General features: G+C 42.0%; 1 protein-coding gene across 4 annotated transcripts in view; it reads left to right on the top strand.

The window, feature by feature from the left end:
• Positions 1–248: 248 nt before the first annotated feature.
• LOC102461919 (lethal(3)malignant brain tumor-like protein 3) overlaps positions 249–23,798 on the top strand; it is a 75,947-nt gene continuing 52,397 nt past the window's right edge. Inside the window, exons 1-11 of one of the 4 annotated variants that reach the window (XM_089773486.1) lie at positions 249–389; positions 4,701–4,818; positions 6,157–6,328; positions 8,870–8,927; positions 10,764–10,852; positions 13,303–13,407; positions 15,523–15,658; positions 16,130–16,221; positions 19,015–19,166; positions 20,814–20,890; positions 22,243–22,328. In XM_089773486.1, the coding sequence (XP_089629612.1) occupies positions 4,757–4,818; positions 6,157–6,328; positions 8,870–8,927; positions 10,764–10,852; positions 13,303–13,407; positions 15,523–15,658; positions 16,130–16,221; positions 19,015–19,166; positions 20,814–20,890; positions 22,243–22,328 (1,029 nt within the window). In that variant the 5' untranslated portion in view covers positions 249–389; positions 4,701–4,756. Of the gene's footprint in view, positions 390–4,700; positions 4,819–6,156; positions 6,329–8,869; positions 8,928–10,763; positions 10,853–13,302; positions 13,408–15,522; positions 15,659–16,129; positions 16,222–19,014; positions 19,167–20,813; positions 20,891–22,242; positions 22,329–23,798 lie in introns of those variants that run through there. The other 3 variants (XM_089773487.1, XM_089773488.1, XM_089773489.1) reach the window with 3 other exon arrangements.

The raw sequence follows: 23,798 nt of genomic DNA, 5'->3' as shown, positions 1-23,798 counted from the left end.
AGCTTTTTTATGAGACCACCATAGAACAGGCATTTCCTGGTAAAATAAGATTTTTTTTTATGACTCAATGTTGAATGAAAAGCAATTTCTCTTGCCAATAGCATTTTTGTCCCAGCTCTGCTTGCGAATTGAATCTCATGCACTATCATTTCCCCTTTCAGGCCAGTCTGCTGCTGTTTAGTTTGCTTGTGTTCTTTAGCCTTTTCTTTTGTTTGTTACCTTCAGTTACGTTTGAGTTTGGAACACTTGAAATCATTACTGAAGTAGAAGCAGAAGCCATAAAAACTCTCTGGGCTCCAGCAATAAACACCAGCATAGCCAGCCTCAATCCTGGCACTTCTACTCCATTGCCTCTAAAGCCACTGCTGTCGCTGGCACTGCTTCCAAAGGTGAGTTTTGTGCACTGCTGAGGGACCAAATACACTGCATAACAGGACACTGGAATTACATATTTTATTAAGCACTTCCTGTAGCAATACCGTATGTGTTAGCATATGCAGTGTGGTGTTGATCATTTAATGAATCACTCTGTTTTTAAATATATTTCTACTAGGGAGGTTAGCATATAGTTGTTTACATGATTAACCAATAAACCTGGGTTTATTGGCTAATCCTAATGACTACGTGCACACTAGTTACCTGGAGGCTGGGGATTAGAACTCCTGGTACAAAGTCACGGGGGCCTCCGAGTGGGCCGTGGACTGCAGGTTGTCCACCACTGGTTATCATGCAGTCCACTGAGACAAAGGAGGACTACTCATGCAGACCACTCAGTGGTCTTGGTTGCCCATTGCTGGACTAAAAGATGTTTTTCCATCAGGCTAAAAATCTGGTCTGATGATGCAGAGACAAGCAGTAAGACAGCCTTGCTACACTTTAACCCTGACAATGTGCCTGCCAAGAGAGCAGAGTTCTGCAGGCATAACCTTTTATGTAAGAGTTCCCCTTTACCTGCCTTCCCTGTGTCTGGAATCAGCAAGTCTGCATGGGAAGATGGAAAGAGTTTAGGATGTATTACAAATGGACTGCATCTGCTGAATACCAGCCAAATCCATCTGAGGTCTATATTTACCTCTCTGAGGCATCAAATGTAAACTATAAAATGCAAATGTATTTTTCAGTCTTCTGGCAAGATATTACAAGCCTTGGTGAATGAAGGACAGGGAAGAATTGAAACAGTACATATTACTTGACTGTTTTTTTCTAGTGTTTGAGACCATGTTTCCATCTAACTGTGTTAAAGCAGTTAATTGTGAGCATAAAATATGCAGCTTCACTTGTATTAGGTATAGTAGATTGCAGCCAGACAACATGCATGTCCAAGGGCATAATTACTGCACAACATTGCCTAGTTATAGATGAACAAAATATGCATTACTTTGGTGCTGAGTTTTGGAAACATGGACTTGTGTTATCTAATGCAATATTAGATCTGGATTTAGCATTCATATGCAGAACTTAAATAAAGGCGAGCTGTAAAATTGTTATATTGCAGAGTTTCTCAAAGCTGTCTGCGAAATCATTTTGAGAAACCTGTTATCTGGCTGTACCAGTGTGTTTACTTACCGGCGCCATGGCCACGCAGCCTCACGGCTCCTATTGGTGCCAGTTTGCTGTTTGCATCCAAGGTGAGCCGTGGGAAGTGGCGTGGGCCAGGCTACTACTTCCTGCAGCTCCTCTTGGCTGCAAACAGTGAATCAATGCCAATAGGAGCTGCAAGGCTGTGTGGCCACGGCGCTGGTGAGTAAACACACCAGCGCAGCCAGTTAACAGCTTTTCAAAGTGGTTTCATGGACCACTTTGAGAAACACTGTTATATTGGGATTCTCACGCTTATTATTTAAGTCAGCGTTGTTGTATTCATCTTTTTCATGTTCCTTGCTAGTGTAGAGCCATTTATATATTTTCAAATACTTTTAATGGCAGACCTATAACTGGTCTTTTCCAGGGACCTCTTAATAGAGCTGTTCAGGATGTCTGAAAAATACATTTGAAGACCGACTTTTAAAGACGAGACGTTACAAGCGTCACGCCCCTTCCAAAAAAAGTTAATCACTTTTGACAAAAATTTCAAGCAAAATTTGCACTTGTCTCTGAAAATATAAAGGAATTAAAAATAAATCTTCTTATTGGATCCTGGATAGAGCAATGAGATTAATTCTCTGATACCTTTACAGAGGAGCCAGAGTTTTCCTAATATTAAAATACTACAGTTTCTTTAGATATGAATAGTTCATGCTTTAATAACAGAAAACACTCTCTTTAAATACCAGATCAGACATAATAATTACCTAGTGGAAGTAGAAGTGGGTGACAACCTGTGAAGCAGTGATCATGAGATGGTAGATTTCAGGATCCTGACCAAAGGAAGAAAGGAGAGTAGCAAAATAACACCCTGGACTTCAGAAAAGCAGACTTTGACTCCCTCAGAGAACTGATGGGCAGGATTCCCTGGGATGCTAACATGAAGGGGAAAGAAGTCCAGGAGAGCTGGCAGTATTTTAAAGAAGCCTTATTAAAAGCACAGGAAGAAACCATCCCAATGCGCAGCAAGAAAAGCAAATATGGTAGGCGACCAGATTGGCATACTAGGGACATCCTTGATGAGCTTAAGCACAAAAAGGAAGCTTACAAAAAGTGGAAAATTGGACAGATGGCTAGGGAGGAGTATAAATATATTGCTCGAGAATGCAGGGGAGTTATCAGGAAGGTGAAAGCACAATTGGATTTGCAGCTAGCAAGAGATGTGAAGGGTAACAAGAAAGGTTTCTGCAGGCATGTTAGCAATAAGAGGGTGATCAGAGAGAATGTGGGGCCCTTACTGGATGAGGAAGGTAACCTAGTGACAGATGATGTGGGAAAAGCTGAAGTACTCAGTGCATTCTTTGCCTCTGTCTTCACGCACAAGGTCAGCTCCCAGGCAAATGCACTAGACAACGCGGTAGGGGAATGAAGTGGACAGCCCTTGGTGGGGAAAGAACAAGTTAGGAACTATTGAGAAAAGCTAGATATAAACAAATCCATGAGTCCGGATTTAATACATCTGAAGGTACTGAGGGAGTTGGCAAATGTCATTGTGGAGCCTTTGGCCATTATGTTTGAAAACTCATGAAGATCGGGAGACATCCCGGATGATTAGAAAAAGGCAAATGTAGTGCCCATCTTTAAGAAAGGGAAGAAGGACAATCCAGGGAACTACAGACCAGTCAGCCTTACCTCAGTTCCCGGAAAAATCATGGAGGAGATACTCAAGGAATCCATTTTGAGGCACTTGGAAGAGGGGAAAGTGATCAGGAATAGTCAACATGGATTCACGAAGGGCAAGTCATGCCTGACCAATCTGATTAGCTTCTATGATGAGGTAACGGGTTCTGTGGATATGGGAAAGTCAGTGGATGTGAAATACTTTGACTTTAGCAAAGCTTTTGATACCGTCTCCCACAATATTTCTTGCCAGCAAGTTAAGGAAGAATGGATTGGATAAATGGACTGTAAGATGGATAGAAAGCTGGCGACACTGTCAGGCCCAACAGGTAGTGATTAATGGCTCAATGTCAGGTTTGTGGGAGGTTTCTAACAGAGTACTCCAAGGATCGGTTCTAGGACCGGTTTTTTTCAACATCTTTATTAATGATCTGGATGAGGCGATGGATTGCACCCTCACCAAGTTTGCGGATGATACTAAGCTAGGGGAGAGGTAGATATGCTAGCGGGCAGGGATAAGGTTCAGAGTGACCTAGACTGATAAAAGGATTGGGCCAAAAGAAATCTGATGAGGTTCAACAAGGACAAGTTTAGAGTCCTACACTTGCGATGGAAGAATCCCAAGCATTGTTACAGGCTGGGGACCGACTGGCTAAGTAGCAGTTCTACAGAAAAAGACCTGGGATTACAGTGGATGAGAAGCTGGATATAAGTCAACAGTGTGCCCTTGCAGCCAAGAAGGCTAATGGCATATTGGGTTGCATTAGGAAGAGCATTGCCAGCAGATCTAGAGAAGTGATTATTCCCCTTTATTCAGCTCTGGTGAGGCCACATCTGGAGTATTGTGTCCAGTTCTGGGCCCCCCCACTATAGAAAGGATGTGGACGCATTGGAGTGGGTCCAGCGGAGGGCAACCAAAATGATTAGGGGGCTGGAGCGCATGACCTATGAGGAGAGACTGAGGGATTTGGGTTTGTTTATTCTGCAGAAGACAAGATGCCGGGGGGAGAGGGGGGAGAATTGATAGCAGCCTTCAATTTTCTGAAGGGGGGTTCCAAAGAGGATGGAGAGAGGCTGTTCTCAGTAGTGACGGATGGCAGAACAAGGAACAATAATCTCAAGTTGCGGTGGAAGAGGTCCAGGTTGGATATTAGGAAAAACTATTTCACTAGGACGGTGGTAAAGTACTGGAATGGGAATGGGTTACCTAGGGAGATGGTGGAACCACCATCCCTGGAAGTTTTTAAGTCTCAGCTTGACAAGGCCCTGGCCAGATTGATTTAGTTGGGATTGGTTCTGGCTTGGGCAGGGGGCTGGACTTGATGACCTCCTGAGGTCTCTTCTAGCTCTAGGATTCTATGATTCCTTTCAAGAGGTGTGAGGCTCACTTAATGAAAGTTTATAAAGGGCATTGAGAGAGCTACTTGGATGAGAGGTGATAAAAGTTGCAGTTTTTAAATTTTTCTGTAATCATTGTCCTTGTCCCTCTTCTGCAGAGCCCAAAGCCAACGTGCCTAGCTCAGACATCTTAGCCTGTGAAAACTGTGAGCAAATGGACTGCTTGGAGAATCGGAAGTTTTGTACTCGAACCTGTTCTCAGCATCATAAAGACAAGTAAGAAACCTCACATCACTTTTCCATTTAATATTAAATGAGAAATTAGCATCTGTGGAAGGTATTGCAGTGCCAGCAATAAAGCAGGTAACAGCACAGTACTGACAGCTGCAGTGCAAAGCTGACTGCTCATGCTAGTCCTGTCCTGGAGCACGATCTGTGAAGAAAAGAATAGCGTTTGCTCTCCAGGACTTCAATCTTTGGCCTCTCTGCCAGGATTGCCGGCAAGGAGGTCATTTAGTGCAGTGGTTCCCAACCTGTGGTCCATGGATCCCTGGGGGTCCGTGGCGGTACTGTAGGGGGTCCACATGGAGCCTCTCACATGTCCTTCAACCCATGTTGCTTTCTGCAGGTTGGGAAGCAGCGTGGGCTGGGGGATGTGCAAGCAGCAGGAACAACTATATTGTTTGGGGGGGGTCCATAAAATCTTAATAGATTGAAAAGGGGTCCATATCCTTGAAAAGGCTGGGAGACACTGATTTAGTGCTCAAGTCAGGCTGCATTGCCACTGCGTGTGCTGTATCTGCTCAGGAGATAATTGAGGGATTTAAGCCTCCCAGCCTGTCAACCTGGCATTTCCCATGAAGAAAATGCTTAAGGCTTTAGGCTGGGACTTGGGAGACCCAAGTTATCTGGCATAGATTTCCTGTGTGGCCGAGAGCAAGTCTCTTAGTCCTTTTATGCCTCAGTATTCCAGCTGTAAAAAATAGATAATAGCACTTTGCTACCTTACAAAAATGCTGTGAGGATAAATACATTAAAGATTGTGACGTGATTGAATACTGTGCTGACAGGGCCATATAAGTAGAATTGTCAGAATTTAATTTTTATTGTTATGATTTCAACAGGTAATATCTGTGTTTATTTTTAATAAACCATTTTATTAAAATGATATCTGTTTCAATTTTCACAGTTCTGCAAAATTATAGATGAGTTTCAGACAATTTTATGACCATAAATGCTGAGATACAAAAAATAAAAGCTTTGTAACCGTTAAAACACAAATAGTCAACATCACATATCAGAATAAATATAGTAAATATCTTTAAAGCAAATTCTAGTAAGGTTTCACACAGCATTTTTCTTATTTTACCTATCTGTATATTCAGATTATTTTTGACGAAAAATCTTCTAGTTGTTTTTATATGTGCACAGTGAAATCAATATTTTACAGACTTTATACTGATAAAAGTGAATCCTGCCAAGCCTATATATAAGTAAATCTGTTTCTTCCCACAAATATTAAATTCACTTCTTACTTGGCATCCCAAGCCCTATACACAATCCATACACTGGTTATAGAATGGGTTTTTTATTTTAAATTGTGGCTGTTTGCAGTGACTCTAAAGACACCCCAGTTGATTGCAGAAACAGAATAAGCAGCAAAAACCTTAATGTCAGCATTGGCTGCCAGGTTAATGAGGCTGATAAACCTCTCAAGCAACTCCAAAGGAAGAGGAAACTTCTTCTGGATTCTGAGGATGAGGAGGAGAACGTAGATGATGATGAGGTAAACGAGATTGGCATCCACTTTGTTTCAATTGAATTGTAACAAACAAGGCTACTTTCATAAATCATATCAAATCAAAGAGGTGTATTCTGTGTACACCAGTGGGCTCCATGAATCATTGGGACTTAAGTCTGAGCTCATTACAATTGGGGTGAATCAGGAATATCTCCACTGAAATCAGTGGAGTTATGTTGGTGAAAAGCTGATATGAGGTTGCAATTGAGCTTTTAGACTATAATTGGTCCACACTTATATTTTGCATATTTAGTACCAGCAAAGTACAGTCCTTTACAGTAGTAAAAATACATATATGACAAGGCCTCTGTACATAAGAGTATAATCTAAAGCCACAATACAGAAAACTGTACAGAAAACATCTGAAACAGTGGAACTTCAGTTCAGAATTAGACCATCCAATGCATGTGCATCTGCAGACCTTTCTGTACATTAAAATAGCTGGAGACTAATAATGGGAAAACAAAAATATCCCCCAGTGTTGAAAACACTGCAGCATGTATGTAGTTACTGGTGAAGTAAATTGCAGATATTTTTTGCTTGAGAAAATTGCATCTTGTCTTTGCCACCATCTCTTCTCACTCTTTTCAAATGTAGAAGTTGTACCACCTTGTCTTTTCCTTGTCCTTCAAAACACTGCAAAATAATTGCTGAGGCATGACTTGTCCATTATAAAGGCACTTTCACTAGAACATGGGAAGGTTGACACACCCATCCTCTGAGTGCTTGACACTTCTGCTTCCTGTTCAGGTACATGCTCATGTACCTTTCTGATCAAGGGAAAGAAGCAGTTCACAAGATTAGTGTTCATATAATCAAAAATCTGCTGTCCTTTGTTTTAAAGGTCCATATTCTGCTACTTGGTATGCAAGCTGCCAAGTCATATTTTTATCTGCATTCATTTGTTTTGCTTATTTTGAAACACTGAACTCACTTGGAGTAAGGATATTAAGTATCAGGTAATTGCATTGACTATTGGATTAGTCGATAGGGTGCCTCCGCCTTTGAGGCGCTTCGAAGTGCCATGGTGGCATTTCAAAGCAGCAGCGCCACATGGAGCCCAGGGTCATCAGCTGATCCCGGCACGGCACTGCCGCTTTGAAATGCCAGGCTCCCCATGGCATTCAAAGCGGCAGTGCCACAAGGAGCCCAGGGTTAGCTGGGGACTCCCCAGCTGAGCTCGGGCTCCGCATGGCGCTGCCACTTTGAAATACCCCCCTTTTATTCTCCCTCCTTGCTGCCTGTATCTCATAGAGGCAGCAAGGGGTGGGAGGAAGCAACTACTCAACTATCATGTCGACTATCCGATAAGCATTTGCTTATCGGATAGTTGACTAGTCCTTCATATCCCTAACTTGGAGTAGTTACTGGTGGCACAGGCTAAAGTTTCAAATGTTGCATATGGTTGAATTCATTCCCATTGTTCAGCTTTTATCTGAGCAGTTGTATGCAAGACCTCAAAACTACTTGCGTTTTCCATCCCACCCTTTCTTTTCTCCTGCCCCAATTTAAAAAATCTTTTAAAGATTCTTGGGACATGTTTTGGCTCTGCTTTTCAAATTTTGACTTTATTGGTTTGCTCCAAGAAATCATAGAACTGGAAGGAACCTTGAGAGGTCATCAAGTCCAGTCTCCCGCTCTCCTGGCAGGACCAACTGCCATCTAAACCATCCCTGACAGGTGTCTGCCTAACCCGCTCTTAGAAAAATCTCCAGTGATGGAGATTCTACAACCTCGCTTCAATTTAAGTTGCTTCTTGTCCGACCTCAGAGGTTAAGGAGAATATTTTTTCTCCTTCTTCTTTGTAACAGCCTTTTAGGTTCTTGAAAGCTGTTATGTCCCTTCTCAGTCTTCTCTTTTCCAGATTAAACAACCCCAATTTTTTCAGGCTTCTCTCACAAGTTATGTTTTCTAGACCTTTAATAATTTTTGTTGCTCTTCTTTGGATCTTCTCCAATTTGTCCATGTTTTTAGAAGTGACAACCAGGTGAACTAACTTTTTTTTTTGTAGTTTAATAGTTACCAGATATAATCTGTGACGTTCAAAGAAAAATAAAGTTTCTAGAGGAGTCTTTTTGTGACAGCAGTTACTTGGAACTTTTATTTCCTTAAATGTCTGGTGAAATATCCTTTCTGAGTAGCATAGATGGCCACAAATTTGTGTGAATCTAATGGATAGGATAGCAGTGTTACTTATTGCAGCAAATTCTGCAGTGCAGACAATGAATCCAATCCATTAGAACAGAAATTTCAGTCTTTTACTACACCATGTTGACTTATTTAAATGAGCTTTAGTGGAAACAATTTGTAAAGCACTTTCATATGCTTTAGGGTAAAAATGTAACTATATATGAGAGAACTCACTGTTACTGTAATGCACTCACAGGTTTGGTTTAAGGAAAAATAATGGCAGTCAATATTTTTGTTAGTAATATGGTATATCTTTATCCTGCCTTCATTGAGAAATAACCAGGTGGGGAAGACAACAATATGGCTAAACTTTTTTTTTAATCATATTGTGTCTAGGAGAAGAATAAATCAAATAATATGAAAAGCCGCAGAAATACTAAACCTCTAAAACAAGGTGAGCTGAGCTCATGGTCTCTTTTCTTATTGTTTGCAAACTTTATCCGCTGTTGCAAAATGGATCATATTAAACAGAAAAAACAAGGTCGGTGGAGACTGTTACACATTCAGAGTAATAAAACCTTTGTTAGGCACCTATTATACTACAGAAGGTTGATATATAAAAAGTAGATCAGATGGAATGTCACAGACTCTTGCTTCCATGTTGGGCACAATATAAGAACCTAGAAAAAATAAGCCTCATCCAAAGCCTATTGAAGTCAATAGGAGTCTTTTTCACTAGGGATGTTAACTAACATGTTTTTGTGTAAATGTGTAACTGGTTGAATTTTTAGCAGTTACACATTTACACACAAGTTGGGGGGGGGGGAGGGGACAGGCAAGAGCCTGTGCTCTTGGGGAGCCAGCTTTTAAGCTGGCCTCTTGCCAGCACCAGCTCCTGCCTGCCCCCTTCCTCCGCTGCCTCTGATAAAGAGGCAGCAGAGTCGTGGGGGCTTTCAAGCTGGCTCCCCCCCGAGCTCCAGCTCTCTTCTGCCCCCCTACTGCCTCTATGGGAAGCAGTAAGAGGGGGCAGGCCACTCCGCGGAGCTGGCATGTGCAGGGTGCTGGCTTACAAGCCTGCTTCCCTCAGGTACTGGTTCTTGCCTGCTCCCCTCAGGCAAGAGAGGCTTAGAACTGCTGCCTCTCTAGCTGAAGCAGCAGCACTGGGTGGGGGGGGGGGGACAGGTGGCTCCACAAGATCCTGTACTCCCCTGAACACCAGCTCCTGCCTGCCCTTCCAACACTGTTGCCTCTGTGGGAAACAGGAGGTGGGGGCAGATGGCTTTGTTGGAGCCAGCACCTGCAGGGAGCCATCTTAAAAGCTGGTTCCCTATGAACACTGATTCCCACCTCCCCTCCCCTACCTCCTCTGATACAGCGGTAACAAGGGGCAGGGGATGTGTGTGTAGTCATTTGGATTAACCAGTAAACCCAGGCTTATCAGTTAATTGTTTAAACGACTACACGCTATCGTCCCTACTTTTCCCATTGATTTCAATGGGTTTTGGATCACACCTGGATCACACCAAATAGAAGATGTAATGAAAATAAATAGGGAATTGTTTACAGTCTTTGAAGGTGATGGGTTTGAGATTTATTATGGACTTCTAGGGAGACAGATATAGATAATTTTAATAGCTATTTAAAATGTTTTTTTTTCTATGTGTGCTTCTATTACACTGAACCAGACACTGCTTTGTGATTGTATTCACTATCTTTGAACTAATATATCCGCTAAATAAAAGTTTTTTGGTTTTTCATTTGATTCATTTTGGATTTATTTTCAGCTGCTGTTGTGTGCTTTTCCTGGGCTGTTTTCAGTTTGAGTCCCACCCCTTTTCCATGCTCTGAGGCATTGGGTGGAAAAATTATTTTCCTCTTTTTTTTTAAGATCCTGTTCTAGGGCTGTCCAAGCTTTGCAGCACCGACACTCCAATGGCAACTTGCCAACAGCTAGTGTGCCACAGCTAATTGGCATATCACTGAACATCATTTTCCTAATGAAAAATAAATGCAGTCAGAATAAAACCTGGGATTTGTATTTTCCTCAAAAGATGTGGGGCTAGCAGTCACCAGATGTGTTTGGCCCCCGGCTGAGCTTTCAATTCCTCGGAGGCTCTTGTTACCTACTATTTAAACATTGCTGGGTTGGCATTTGGATCTGCTCCAGATGGTCTTAGTGATGATTCTGTGAATGACAAGGAATGGGAGGAGATGGCTGCTCTCTGTCTTCCATTCAGCACTCTGTCTTCCATGAGATAAACATTATCTCTTTCTGTTTTTGCTTGTTCAGTTGTTCCAGGAAAGAAGACAGTGTGGAACTGGGTTGCTTACATGGAAGAGGAACGGATGCCAGCTGCTCACGTCAAACTGTTCAAAGAGGTTGTCAGCCCCTTAGATACTTTCTCAGCGTTGATAATTCTAATGCAACATCCCTGAATTATTAACCCCATGGTGCCAACATAGGAGACTGCCCTGACACCACTAGTTGCAAGTAGTGCTTTGGGTTGCTATAAATTGGTAACATAAAATATGTTGACTCCCAGCATTGTAAGTTGTGTAATAAAATATATCCTATGCATTTTCTATGGAGGTGGTGCATTCGGGTGGTTAGAGGGAGGGGACTTATCAATGTTCTACTTCCAGTTGTAATGTTGACATTTGCTGCATTGCAATGATAATGTTTTGCACATAAAGCACTCTTCAGTTCTAAATCTCACAGTCCTCTGGAAAAAGAAGCAAGCATTGTTATCTGCACTTTCACCTTGCAGATGGGAAAACTGAGGTACAGAGGGGTGTTAAATAGGTTTCCCAAGGACATGCAGTAAGTCAAGAATGGATCCCCACAGCTGCAGAGTGAATTAGTCATACAACCTCTCTGCCTCAGTTTTCCATGCATATAAAATGAATAAAGCCAGTCAGCAATTTTTGACTCAACATTTTTTGTTGAAAAATGCCAGTTAATAACAACATACTCTTTGTGGGAAAGGATTTGTTTCAAGAAATGTGCAATTCAGGAAAATATGGAGGGGGAAAACAGGTTTTGAAATTGTTGAAGCATTCTATTTTGACACTTTAATAAAAACAAAATTGCAGATTTGTGGTTCAGGCAGACTTATTTTTAAAATAAGCTAATTCAATGTAAATAATAAATTAAAAGCTGTCAAAATCAGAACAAAATGTTTTGCTTAACCTGGACAAAAAATACTTCTGGATTTTTGATTTTTGAAAGTTTTTGAGAATTTTGACTTTTTGTCCCAATTCAGGACAGAGACATTTTTTAAAATTGGAAAAAAAAAATTGTGGTAAAGGAAAACTGTTTCTCACACTGAAAACAGGTATACCTTACCCTACAGAAAGGCTGTGAGGCTCAGTTGGTTATTTGTACTGTAACTTGTGAAACAATTTGAAATTCTCTAAAAAGTAGTATAAAGGGACAAAATATTATTACAGAACCAAATTCAGGGGATGAAGAGTTAATTCTCTGGATTTCAGATATGACTGGCTAATATTTGATTTGTTTTAAATCTCTTATTTTTCTTTTAAGGCAACAGTGGGACTAGGTGACATTTACACACCCTTTATAGTTCTTGGACTTAATCTTGGCCACAAATAATGTTCTAGTCTGCTTCAATGAGTTATGAGTCACTCTGCTATTCCCAGGTCACTAAATCGCATTGGGAGGGCAGTTTATTTTATTTTACATGTCCTATTCATGACTGGTGATCATGTGATGCTGGTTTTAGCCTTGCTAATTAAAACACTAGTAACATCAATTGGATCCTTGAATCTTGGACTGTTGTAGATTATCTTATTAAGAGGCAGTCATTACAATTGAAAGTATAAGTAGCATCCTGTTGCTATGTCTAAATCAAAGTAGAGAGAACTTGGATATGATTAAATTTTATCTGCAGGCGCCAAGCCCGTAAGTTTCTGGGCTTCTACAAATCCCACTGACTTTATTGGCAGTGGAGAATATTCACTAATATTCTGAGACTTGCATATGCCGAAAGGAAAGCCTTTTAAGATTTCATTGTATTGACGTAAGCAGTTTGCTATTCTGGTTATAGAGAATCTATTCTTTAGGCTTATCTACAATTGAAAATTAATTTGGATTGAGGTTGGATGTGAATTTAGAGTGCAAAAACTAATAATTATATGTGTGGATACTTGTTTCCAAAGTGGATTAAGCTAAACCAGGAACTCTTATTCCAGAATGTGAACATCCACATGTGGAGTTATTCCAAAGCAACTAGTCCTGAATAACTGTTTGTGTAGAAAAGTTCTAAAGAATGAATGTGCTCTGTTGGGATAATGACTGTAGTAGGACCCAATGATGACACAGACAAAATCCCTAATGGGATTTCAGAAAAGTCCTGTGTCAGGCCTTCTGGGTTAGGTCCAATAAAGGGGGATCTTTTATGTACATATTAAACTTGCATTGGCACATTTTTAAAAGATTCGCTGTTGCGTATAGTTAATTAAAACAGTCTTCCAGGTTAATTCTTTTAAAAATCAGATATGTTGACAGTGTTTAGAATGATACCTGCAGATATATTCATGACACAGGATGATTTTTGGTCCATATAACTATCATTGATCATTGGACATCACTTCTCATTTTAAAAGGAATACAGGGCAGGGAACAACTGAGAGCACCTGCATCCAGTCATAGGAAACAATTCAAACTTTTGCAGGGGTAGCACCTAGGTGATTTCTAGCTTTGATGGTTTCTCCTAAATTGAATAGTGTTCCTGGTGACTATTTTGCAATAAGTTGTGTCTCTAAAAGTGAATTTACAATTTTTTTCTCCAACATTGATTTCCCCACAGTATCAATCCTTCCCACAAAGTAGGAATGGATTTAAAGTTGGAATGAAGTTAGAGGGACTGGATCCTGCACACCCATCTTTATTTTGTGTCCTCACCATTGCTGAGGTAATTGTTCTTACTCAATTTTATTTCCTTTTCATTAGGAACAGCAGCAGAAGTCTGAGGAGGAGTTGTTAAAGAAATTGTATTAGATTGGTTTAAAAAAATAAAATAAACCAGATAATGATAAGGGTAGGGAGAAGTTTGAGCTGAAAGCTGAAACAACATAGTTGAGAATCTAAATTTGGGATTATATAGCTAATGAGCTTCTCTGGACTCAGCCAGCACTAACCAGACTGTAGATCTGGTTTGACAAGAGTATTTGGACATGGGACTATTTTTCTTGTCCCTCACTTCTTGGGACAAAGGATTAGAGCGGTAAATGGATCAGCAGGTTGGAAACAGATTGTCTATACTAGCTAAAATAAGGGGGAACACCCAGGGAACTATTTACAGTGGACATGATAACAATCGATTAAAATAAACCAATGGACACACCTGCAAGACTCACCCTGCCTGAGGAGGGGGGGGGAGAACTGCAAAGGGGAAAGCCTGTCATAGGAAGGCAGCAATTAGGGGGAAGTCTCCTGTGTAGTACCTCAGATACAGCTGACTATAGGGGTAGATCAGTGGCGAAGAAGATTGTTAGAAACCCTGCTGCTCTTGAAACTGTATGAACCAGGTGCCGAATAGGGTTGTGGAAAGGAAAGGGTGATCCATCATCCCCTGTCATCCATTCCCAGCTTCTGGCAAATAGAGGCTAGAGACACCATCCCTGGCCACCTTGGCTAATGGACCTATCCTCCATGAATTTATCTAGTTCTTTTTTGAACCCTATTAAAGTCATGGACTTCACAACATCCTCTGGCAAGGAATTCCACAGGTTGACTGTGCGTTGTGTGAAGAAATTCTTCCTTTTGTTTGTTTTAAATCTGCTGCCTATTAGTCTCATTTGGTGATCCCTAGTGCTTGTGTTATGGGAACAATTAAACAACTTTCCCTTATTTACTTTTCCACGCCGGTCAAGATTTTATAGTAGGAAAGTCAACTGTACACAGCTACACGATTAAACAATAAGCTTAGGCAGTAGTGAGGAATAGCAGTGGAACTGAGAACGCACTGGCTGCCGTCCTGCCTCTGGGGACTATTGAATAGTTGTGTAATCACTAAAATTTGATGCGGTTACACAACTATTCAATTACATGCTATCTGACATCCCTATTTTATAGACCTCTATTGTATCCTTCCTTAGTCTCCTCTTTTCTAAGCTGAAAAGTCCCAGTCTTTTTAATTTTTCGTCATATGGTAACTGTTCCAAACCCTAACCATCGGGTAGCAATGTTTTCATAGTATCCTGTACAGTTCCCTTGCAACCCAAAACATTACAATGTAGGGTAACGGTCTGAGAATAAGAAAGTGAAACTGTCAAGTTTTATTTTCTATCGTCCAAACTGAGGGCAGGTCTACACTGCAGCTCTGCATCGGCACTGCTGCAACATTATAATGTGTCTGATGAAGACACGCAATGCTGGTGGGAGAGCACGCTGCCAGCACCATAGTTACTCCACCTCGGCAAGCAGAAGATGTGTTGGCTCTGTGTTGTCTCCCACTTGACATAACGCCAGAGTGGACAGCGCAAAACTTGTGTTGCTTTTGGTGGAGAAGAGTTTTTCACCCCCCCCCCAAGTGTTATAAGTTAGATCGACTTTAGCCAGCAGTTCTCAGACTGTGGGTCAGGACCCCAGACATGCCCGAGCCTCGTAACCAAGGGCCAGAGCCTAAGAGCTTCAGCTCTGGATGGTGGGCCTCAGGTTACAGGCCTTTGGGCTTCAGCTTTGGCCACTCCCAACTTGAGGCAGTGGAGCTTGGGTGGGCTCAGGTTTCGGTCTCCCTTCCTGGGGTTGTGTAGTAATTTTTGTTGTCAGAAGGGGATCACAGCTCAATGATGTTTGAGAACCCTTGACTTAGGCAGTAGTATATACCAGCCCTGAGTGATGGAAAAAGCAAGCAAACAGCATAAATGGAAAAAGTAACCCTGAAATTTGAAAAGTAAATTAGTTTTTTAATGCTCCTTTTAGTTTTACAGGCTCAAAGGGAAGAGAGCTAATGACTTTTTAAAATAATATTTTTATGCCACCTGTCAATGTCCCTTGAAGGTAATGCAACCTCTTGTGGTTATAGGTGCAGGGATATAGGATGCGATTACATTTTGATGGTTATTCTGAGTACTATGACTTCTGGGTTAATGCTGACTCCCCAGATATCCACCCTGTTGGCTGGTGTGAAAAGACAGGTCACAAGCTGCTCTCCCCAAAAGGTATGTGGAAAAATAAGACACACATGTACAGGGAGCAATATTTGTTGCTGCAAACTGCCTTTCATGCCCATGTTTTGTTTCATGTCATACCCATATTGAATGATTTGAAGTGAGAAGACATTAATGCCATAAGAGCAAACCAATTTTTCTGATATTTCCAGTGCTTAGCATTGTGAGTCAAAATAATTAGTAACTCTATTAAGTGAGCATGCAAATGAGTATCTTTGCTCAGAGCTCATTCTTTCTCTCTTGAGTTCCTTTTCCTAGAAACATTTGAAGTTTCAGATTAATGATTAGACAGTGCAGTGCAAGAGGGAGCAATGTGTTAACTGAAACATATAACCCTTGAAGATTGTACAAGGGCAGGTATCTTGCAAAGTTCAAATCTTTCTTTAGGTTATTTCCATTTTTGAGAAACCAATCTGAATATAGCAGGAACACTGTAAAACAATCTCTGATCTCTGTTTCTAGGTTACAAGGAGGGGGAATTTAATTGGGCTTTGTATTTGAAGAATTGCAAAGCTCAAGCAGCCCCGAAAAACCTTTTCAAGACCTTCAGCACAGTAAGTGGTGGCATCAGATTTAATGTAGTTTAAAATATGGCCAATAATAAGTAAGCACTGCCTAATACTTTGGCCAGAATATAATAACACTGTTCTTTTTACACACACAGTACAGAAGCTATAAAACTGAAGAACTTGGTGGAGTCAGATGGGAGCTGTTTCCCTCAGCAATTTTTTAGTAGGGTGGAAAATCAGAATAACTTCTCCATCCCCAAACCTCCCAGCATTCACTGACTTCCCAGCCAGAGACCATATATTGCCCCTCCTTCTTTGTCTTTTTTCTGCTGATTTACATTAGCATTAGTTAAATACATTGTAATACTCTGTTTTGCTTGGGCCTTAGCTTCTAGATGTTTGTGATATTTCCCCTTACTCTAAAAATCTCACACAAGTTCCTGTTCATCTCCATACATATCTCTATTTGTAGTGTTGTTATAGCTGGGTTGGTCCCAGGATATTAGAGAGACAAGGTGAACAAGATAATATCTTTTATTGGTCCATCCTCTGTTGGTGAGAGACACAAACTTTTCAGTTTCCCTATATCTCTGTTGTTTTTCTGACTTCGCCACCATTATTTCCCCCCATCCTGAGTTAGTCAAGGAGTCTCCTGGTTCCTTGCACAGCACCATTTCTCATTCAGCCCAAGCAAAGTATTCTTACCGTGATATTGCAGAAGGATAGAGAATTTGCTTTAGAAGTATCAGGGCCTTACATAATCAGATTCATGATTAACTGATAAGCCTGGGCTTATTAGTTAATCCTATAGATGACATGCACTTCCTCTTCCCCTTGCTGCCTCCAGGAGTTGGAAGCCAGTACCCGTAGGGAGCCAGCTTTTAAGTCGGCTCCGCATGAGCACCAGATCTGTGGAGCCACCTGATACAGAGGCAACAGTGCAGGGGGCTCCCTGGGAGTGGAGGTGGGAGCACACTGGCTGCTGGCCCCACTCCCGAGGACTATTGAATAGTCATGTAACCACTAAAATTTGATGCAGTTACATGACTAGTCAATGAATTGCTATCTAACATCCCTAGGCCTTAGCACGTGTAACCCCCTTTTTCCTCCTCAGATTACTCGGGACCAGATCACACTAACAGATGTGACTGGGCGTCTGATGGTTTTAACATAAAAGGAGATCCTGAGTACCCCAGTGCTGCTGTTGTTTAGTTGGGGAAAACCCTGTCCACCCCCTTGCTGCTGTCCCTTGCTCATAAAGAACATATAGTGGCAGTACAGCCACGTGGCTGGCCCTGTACACACTTAATGGTGTGCCTTGGGAGCCTCCAGGAATAAAATTATTCCAACAATAATCTGGATCTAACTCCAGAACAACTACAAATCATATACATCTAATAGATTACATTAGAATGAACAGCCTTTACTTAACAACTTAAAGAAACAGAGTTTAACAGATTAACAGTGAATAACACTATCAAAATACACAGAAATAATAGGAACGTATCTATCTGGCATTTGCACTGCCACCGTTTGTCACACTCCAGAGTATGCCCTCCTCAGGACTCACAGTACCAAACACTTGCTTGGTGGGCGCGCTTGAAGATTTTGCAGCTGGAGTGGATGATTCTAGTCTCCTTCAGTGTGATGGGTGCAGAGTAGTACTTCTAGCCACAGGTACAGCTAAAGGGCAATCAGAAGCAGCCAGCTAGATTCCAGTCCCAAAGGCTCTGAATCCAAGTCTGTAGCTGCAACCTAACAGCTCCTGGAATGGATAAAACTCCTCCCCAGTTGCCTGGCTCCTTTTTTCCAAAAACAAAGGGAAGAGTCCACCGACGGCTGAGAGTCTCTCTCCACACACATGGAGAGACCCAGCCCCCAAACAAAAAAAACCCCTTCCTTCCTGGTTTCCTCAAGGGCTCATGGGAATTGTAGTCTCTGGGGCTAGATTGCAGCACACAGGATCTTCCCAGAAAATAAGCAGAGGCACCTTTAGTAAGGGGACTACACATGTAATTCTGGCTCTGCTTTTTGGACTGACTCACTTGTGTACCCTGGAGACTCTCACAACAAACCACATCTGACTTCACCTCCTCTATTAATATGGCAATGCTATTACCTATCCAGAACTCATCACCAGCAGGGCCTTCTGTACTAGGGATGTAAGCATATCAGATAGTTGACTAGGGATGCAACTAGTCGCTTCCCCCTTCTTCTCCCCCAAGCCAGTTCTCCCCAGCACTGTCTCCATGGGGGGCAGGGGAGGTAGAGGCACAGTGGGAAACAGTGCGAGCGGGGACTGAAGCAGTCTCCACTTGTGCCACTTCTGCTGCAATTCTGCTTTTGAAATGTACAAGAGCACCAGCAGGGTACTCCCTGCACTCCTTGCTGGTCTTCCTTTTGAAATATTCAAGAGCCCCACCAGGGCTCTTGTACATTTCAAAGCCTCAGGCGCCGCAGGGAGCACCAGGCTTCTGCAGAGACACCCTTATAGACTAATCAAATAGTTAATGGAAATCCCATTGACTATTTGATTAGTTAATTAATCTAAATTTAACACTGTACCTCTGTCTCAGAATAGCCTGGCTCAGGTGTAATGGAACATAAGCAGTATTCAGATTGCACCAAGCCTTGCTTAGATATCATAGGCATTGTTGCCAGAATGCATGAAAATCTGGGCGTTAACTCTCCTGACAGGTATTCTGACCAGCAAGTAGTTATAACATGATATTGTTTTTTACTACTACAGTATTTTGTTTAAATAACTTGAACCAAGTAAGTTTGGAACAGTAATTTAAATGAACTTGACATACCTTTTCCCTCTGTGGTATTCCTTAGCCTGTCACACCATCTGGTTTTCGGGTCGGAATGAAACTAGAGGCAGTGGACAAAAAGAATCCATCTTTGATGTGCGTGGCAACCATCACTGATATGTTGGATAACCGGCTGCTAATTCATTTTGACAACTGGAATGAGAATTATGACTATTGGTAAAGAATACTATTTCCAAACTGTATCTGCAGATACTGAGATTCATCATCTCCCATTCTTCGCTGCTAAGATTTTTAAATTTGAGGGGCTCCTAAATCAATTTTTGGGTTCATCAATAAGTGGCCTTGTCACAGTTTTGAGGTAACTGCACATGTGTTTCCCCTTTCATGGTCCTTCAAAGAACATCCTCTTAAAGGTTTCTGGCTTGCAGTTGTCACCTCCTTGGATCGAAATCTGTGTCTCAGTGCCCTCTGTGATCATATTGAAGTCAATGGAAGTCTTTCCCTTGAAATCAATGGATTTAGATTACCGTCTTACTCATTTTTTTTTAAAATTATGGTCTGTTATTTTATTACACTTTTCATCTGAGCATCTCAGGATGCTTTTTTTGGGAGGGGCGAGGATGGTGAGTATTTCATGCCACAGTCCATGTAAGGGTCTTCTGAGTCCTGGTCTCAACTAATCATGAGAACATTTTGAATACAGGCAGTCCCCGGGTTACATGGATCCGACTTACATCAGATCCCTACTTACAAACGGGGTGAGGCAACCCCGCACTAGCTGCTTCCCCCCAGCAGACCAGGGAGACGCGAAGCTAGCGTCCCCTTCCCCCAGCAGACTAGGGAGACGCAGAGCGGCTTTTCTCAGCAGACACCTCAGCTTGAGAATAAAGGACTGAGGGAAGTGAGGTGTGGGAGAATAAAACTGAGCTCTGGAGAAATGTTTGGCTAGAGTTTCCCCTACAATATGTACCAGTTCCAACTTACATACAAATTCAACTTAAGAACAAACCTACAGTCCCTATCTTGTACGTAACCCGGGGACTGCCTGTATTTGTTTGTAGTGTGCTAAATGGTCTTTAGTTCTCCTCACAAGTACCCACTCTGCAGTTTCAGTCTATAGGCCTTTAGAGCTGGTTCCATTATTGTCTTAATCTGCAAGGGTTATCATTTGCTCCGCATTTCATTTTGAGTGCTAGATTTGAAAAAAGAATACCAACAAAAATACCTTCAAAGCAAAATTTGGCTGAAGTTGCGTTGTTTTGCTTGGTTTTGCATGAGACTGTTAATCCCTTCCCCAGAAATCTTGGGAGGAAAGGGACTTCCTCAGTATTTGGGCTCTGTTCTCTCAACAGTTTCAAGTATTTGGACCAAGTTTTGAATTTGTAACTGAAACAGAAGCCAGACAAATTCCACGTGGCTTTAGGTTCAATTAATGAAATATGTACACTGTTGTGAACTGTAGTCTTCAAACCATCCCGCTCCCCTGTCATAGCTTTTATTTCTTGCATAGGCTTTTTATGGTATGTGCTTTTACATTTTGTGCTTTAGTTTTGAAAATCAGTGCCCAGGCTAATTCAGTGGGCTCAGTTTTCAAAGAATAATGCTTAGAAAATATGCCATAGTCACACCAACACATACTATAGCTCTTTGGTATTCACCTGTCTCGCTGGGGCAACTAGAATGTCAGTTCTTGAAAATGTAGCTTTTATGAATTCCAACCAGGAAGCACTTGTGCTGTACATCATGATCACACTCGCTAAAAGCATCTGCTGCCCCAGCAAAGAAACATCAGGTGGGATTTGATCTGCTGTGTTTCTTCTCACATTAAAGTTGACTGGAGCCAATTCTTTCCTTTTGATCCAGGTGTGATGCTAGCAGCCCATATATTCGTCCTGTTGGTTATTGCCAAGAAACTGGAACCCTACTGACAACACCACCTGGTATGTTAAAAGCAGGATTGTGTTTCTTGCTTCAGTCAGAAGACCTGCAGGCTCAATATCCTATGTAATTATAATTGTGCAAGTTACGAGTTCTGTTCAATCTCTTTCTTTTATTGGCTGAACAGGATTATTATTAATGCACACTGATGAGCATCTCTATTTAATTTGTATTGTACTTTCAAGCCACTGAGGTAGAGCTTGGTCATTTGGAATTGAAGTTTTGGGGGGAGGGCTTTTGAGGCAGATGCTGTATTTTCTTGAAGAAAAGATGGATGAAAGAGGATCAGTCGCATGCCCTCAAAGGCATGGCTGTGGAGTTGCTAGAAAAAGAAGTAGAAAGAATAGTTGGAGCCCTCTTTGTTTTTTCTGCATTGAAACTGAGGTATTAACAAACGGGAAGGATAAAATTGGGAGGGAAATCAGTGGTATTTTCAGGCTTTCGCAGGTATTCTTGTAAAAAAAAATCATGACTGGATTGACAGCCCTGTAGCATGAAGTTCTTTATTTGCTTAACAGGTTTAGCAGCATTGGCGGCAGTATGAGCTTCCTCCACAATGGAAAGCTAGTCTCTGTTCAGTTCTTGACTTCTCTGCTGAGATTGTTAACAAGGGAGTCCTCAATTTGCCAGTAGCGTGGTTTTGTGATATGCATGGTTGTCCAATCGGAACAACACAGAGACTCACAAAGTCAAGCTACTAAGATGGTGATAAATAGGGATAGAATAAAAGATGTAGAACAGTTTTTAAAAATGTTGTTTGCAGTGTGCTGCCAAGGAGAGCATACCCTACCGGTATTGAAATGCAGGAAATTTGTTTACCGTAATCTCAGGAAGTTAATTGGAGATGAAGCCTTTTACCACCAAGGTACTAATTTGCACCCAGCCTATGGATAGGTACAAAGTGATGGACAGTCTTTGCCAGCTGACAGCTGTTCAGACGCTTTCAATATAGGAAATTAATTTGGCGATCTCATTTCACGTCACAAAAACCCATGGCTATTTGGCCGGTTACTCCAGAGTTTAAGAATTGATGGAGGAATAAAGAAATGAACTACCCTCATTTCTTCAACTTTGGTTGAGGCTCACTGTGTGTGCCCTGGAAGCTTGCATTACAACTGCCTGTACTGTAAATTTTCTGCATGAATAAACAAGTAGCTTAATTCTGCAGTGATGTCAATCTGCCATCTTTTCAGAGTGCTAAATTCACAGAATAGCTACATATTACATGATTGTTCTTTTGTGGTGGTTGTTTTGTAGTTGACTGGTGTTTTTTTTGTTTTGTTTTTTGTTTTATATATATATATATATATATATATATAGTTTAACTGTTAAGATAGTCCTTCATCTTTTCCAGAATACAAGGATTCCAAAAGCTTCTCTTGGGAGAAATATTTGGAAGAAACCAGTTCCCAGGCAGCCCCAGCAAGAGCATTTAAATTGGTTTGTCAAGTTCTTTTATGTTACTGGATCAGACTATTACTATAGATTGTACCATTCTCAGTCTCACCTATGCCAGGCAGTCTTCACAGTGGGCATTGCCCATCTCCACACACCTTAGGCAGACCAGATCTTTGCTCTGAGCCTGGGTTTTGGATGGCCCCTCAGGAGGAACTCTCCAGTATTCTGTCTCCAAACCCTCGACATGGTAAATTCCAGGGCTCCCTTTGGAAAGGAATTTGTCGTCAAACTCATAGAAGATTAGGGTTGGAAGAGACCTCAGGAGGTCATCTAGCCCAATGTCCTGCTCAAATAGGACCAACTCCAAATAAATCAGCTTTTGCGCAATTTCTGAAATATTTTTAACTGGATGTCTCTGTTTCTTCTTTGGCTTTGGGATTTTTTTCCCAGAACTGCTAAAAAAACCGTTTGGCTTTGTGAGGTGAGTAGGAAGAGCAGCAACTTCCTTAACCCATGGAAATAGCAGGTACAGACAGCAATCCCCTGGCACTCTCTTCTGGTGGTTCTTGGGACCAAGGAGAAGCTCTCAGCCAGTGACTGGGAGAGGTCCATGCCAAGACTGTCAAGCAGGCCTTATGAAAGCTCCCTTCACTGAGAGCAGGCTAGAACCATTTCCATGAAATCAGTAGGTAGCTTTGAGGTGTTTTCCAAAGCCCTCTCCTGTCACACCTCTTATCTAACCATGGGAACTCTAGTCTCATGGTTTGCAAGGTGAAAACATTCGCTGGAGTCTCCTGAGTATCAGGGGAATGGGAAGTGCCAGAGGAGCAAAGCCCTGCTCCCAGCTAGCCTGTAAGCAAGGTCCAGGCTGAAATGATTGAGAAGGCAGCAAAGATTCCACACTCTCCAAAAGCTGTTCTGCCTGCAGGTGTCCAGCTGCCATGAAAGGTGTCATTGGCTACAACCTTTCTGATGCCAGTGAGCCTATCTCCAGTGGGTCCAGCTCACTCCTTATTCCGTGCGGTCACTGCTGCTGGCTCCAGGCTGAGTGAGCAGGTGAAGTGATCCCCTTCCATGGGAGATGGACCTGCCTCCTCTGCCCTGCCAGTCTCAGGGATCCCACAGGAGGGAGTAGCTACTAGTAGTTTTCCTTCAGGAAACATGCAGGATGCATGCCTACATACTGTCCTTTCTCTCTCCTTGCTAATGCACTCTGCCCCTCACTCCAAAGCGGTTGGGTCTAGATGAAACTGAAGGACATTGCTCACAATCAGCTCTTAATGCAGGGGTGGGGAACTTTTTTAAGGTCAGGGACTGCTGACCCTCAGAAAAATCAGACGGGAGGCGCACACAAGTGAGAAACAAAAACAAAAACCCCTCACCCACTGAGAAGGAGAAAGACATTCCACACATTCCCCTTGCACACCAGATTTTGTGTGCTCCAGCTCCACGCGGGGATGGCGGGGGAGCTGGAGTGTCAGCATGGGCTCCCCAATGCTGAGGGAGAGCCAC

The sequence above is a fragment of the Pelodiscus sinensis genome, chromosome 26 (assembly GCF_052426305.1).
Source record: "Pelodiscus sinensis isolate ZL-2025 chromosome 26, ASM5242630v1, whole genome shotgun sequence".
Taxonomy (NCBI): Eukaryota; Metazoa; Chordata; order Testudines; family Trionychidae; genus Pelodiscus; species Pelodiscus sinensis.
This window is presented reverse-complemented; position numbering and strand designations above follow the sequence as displayed.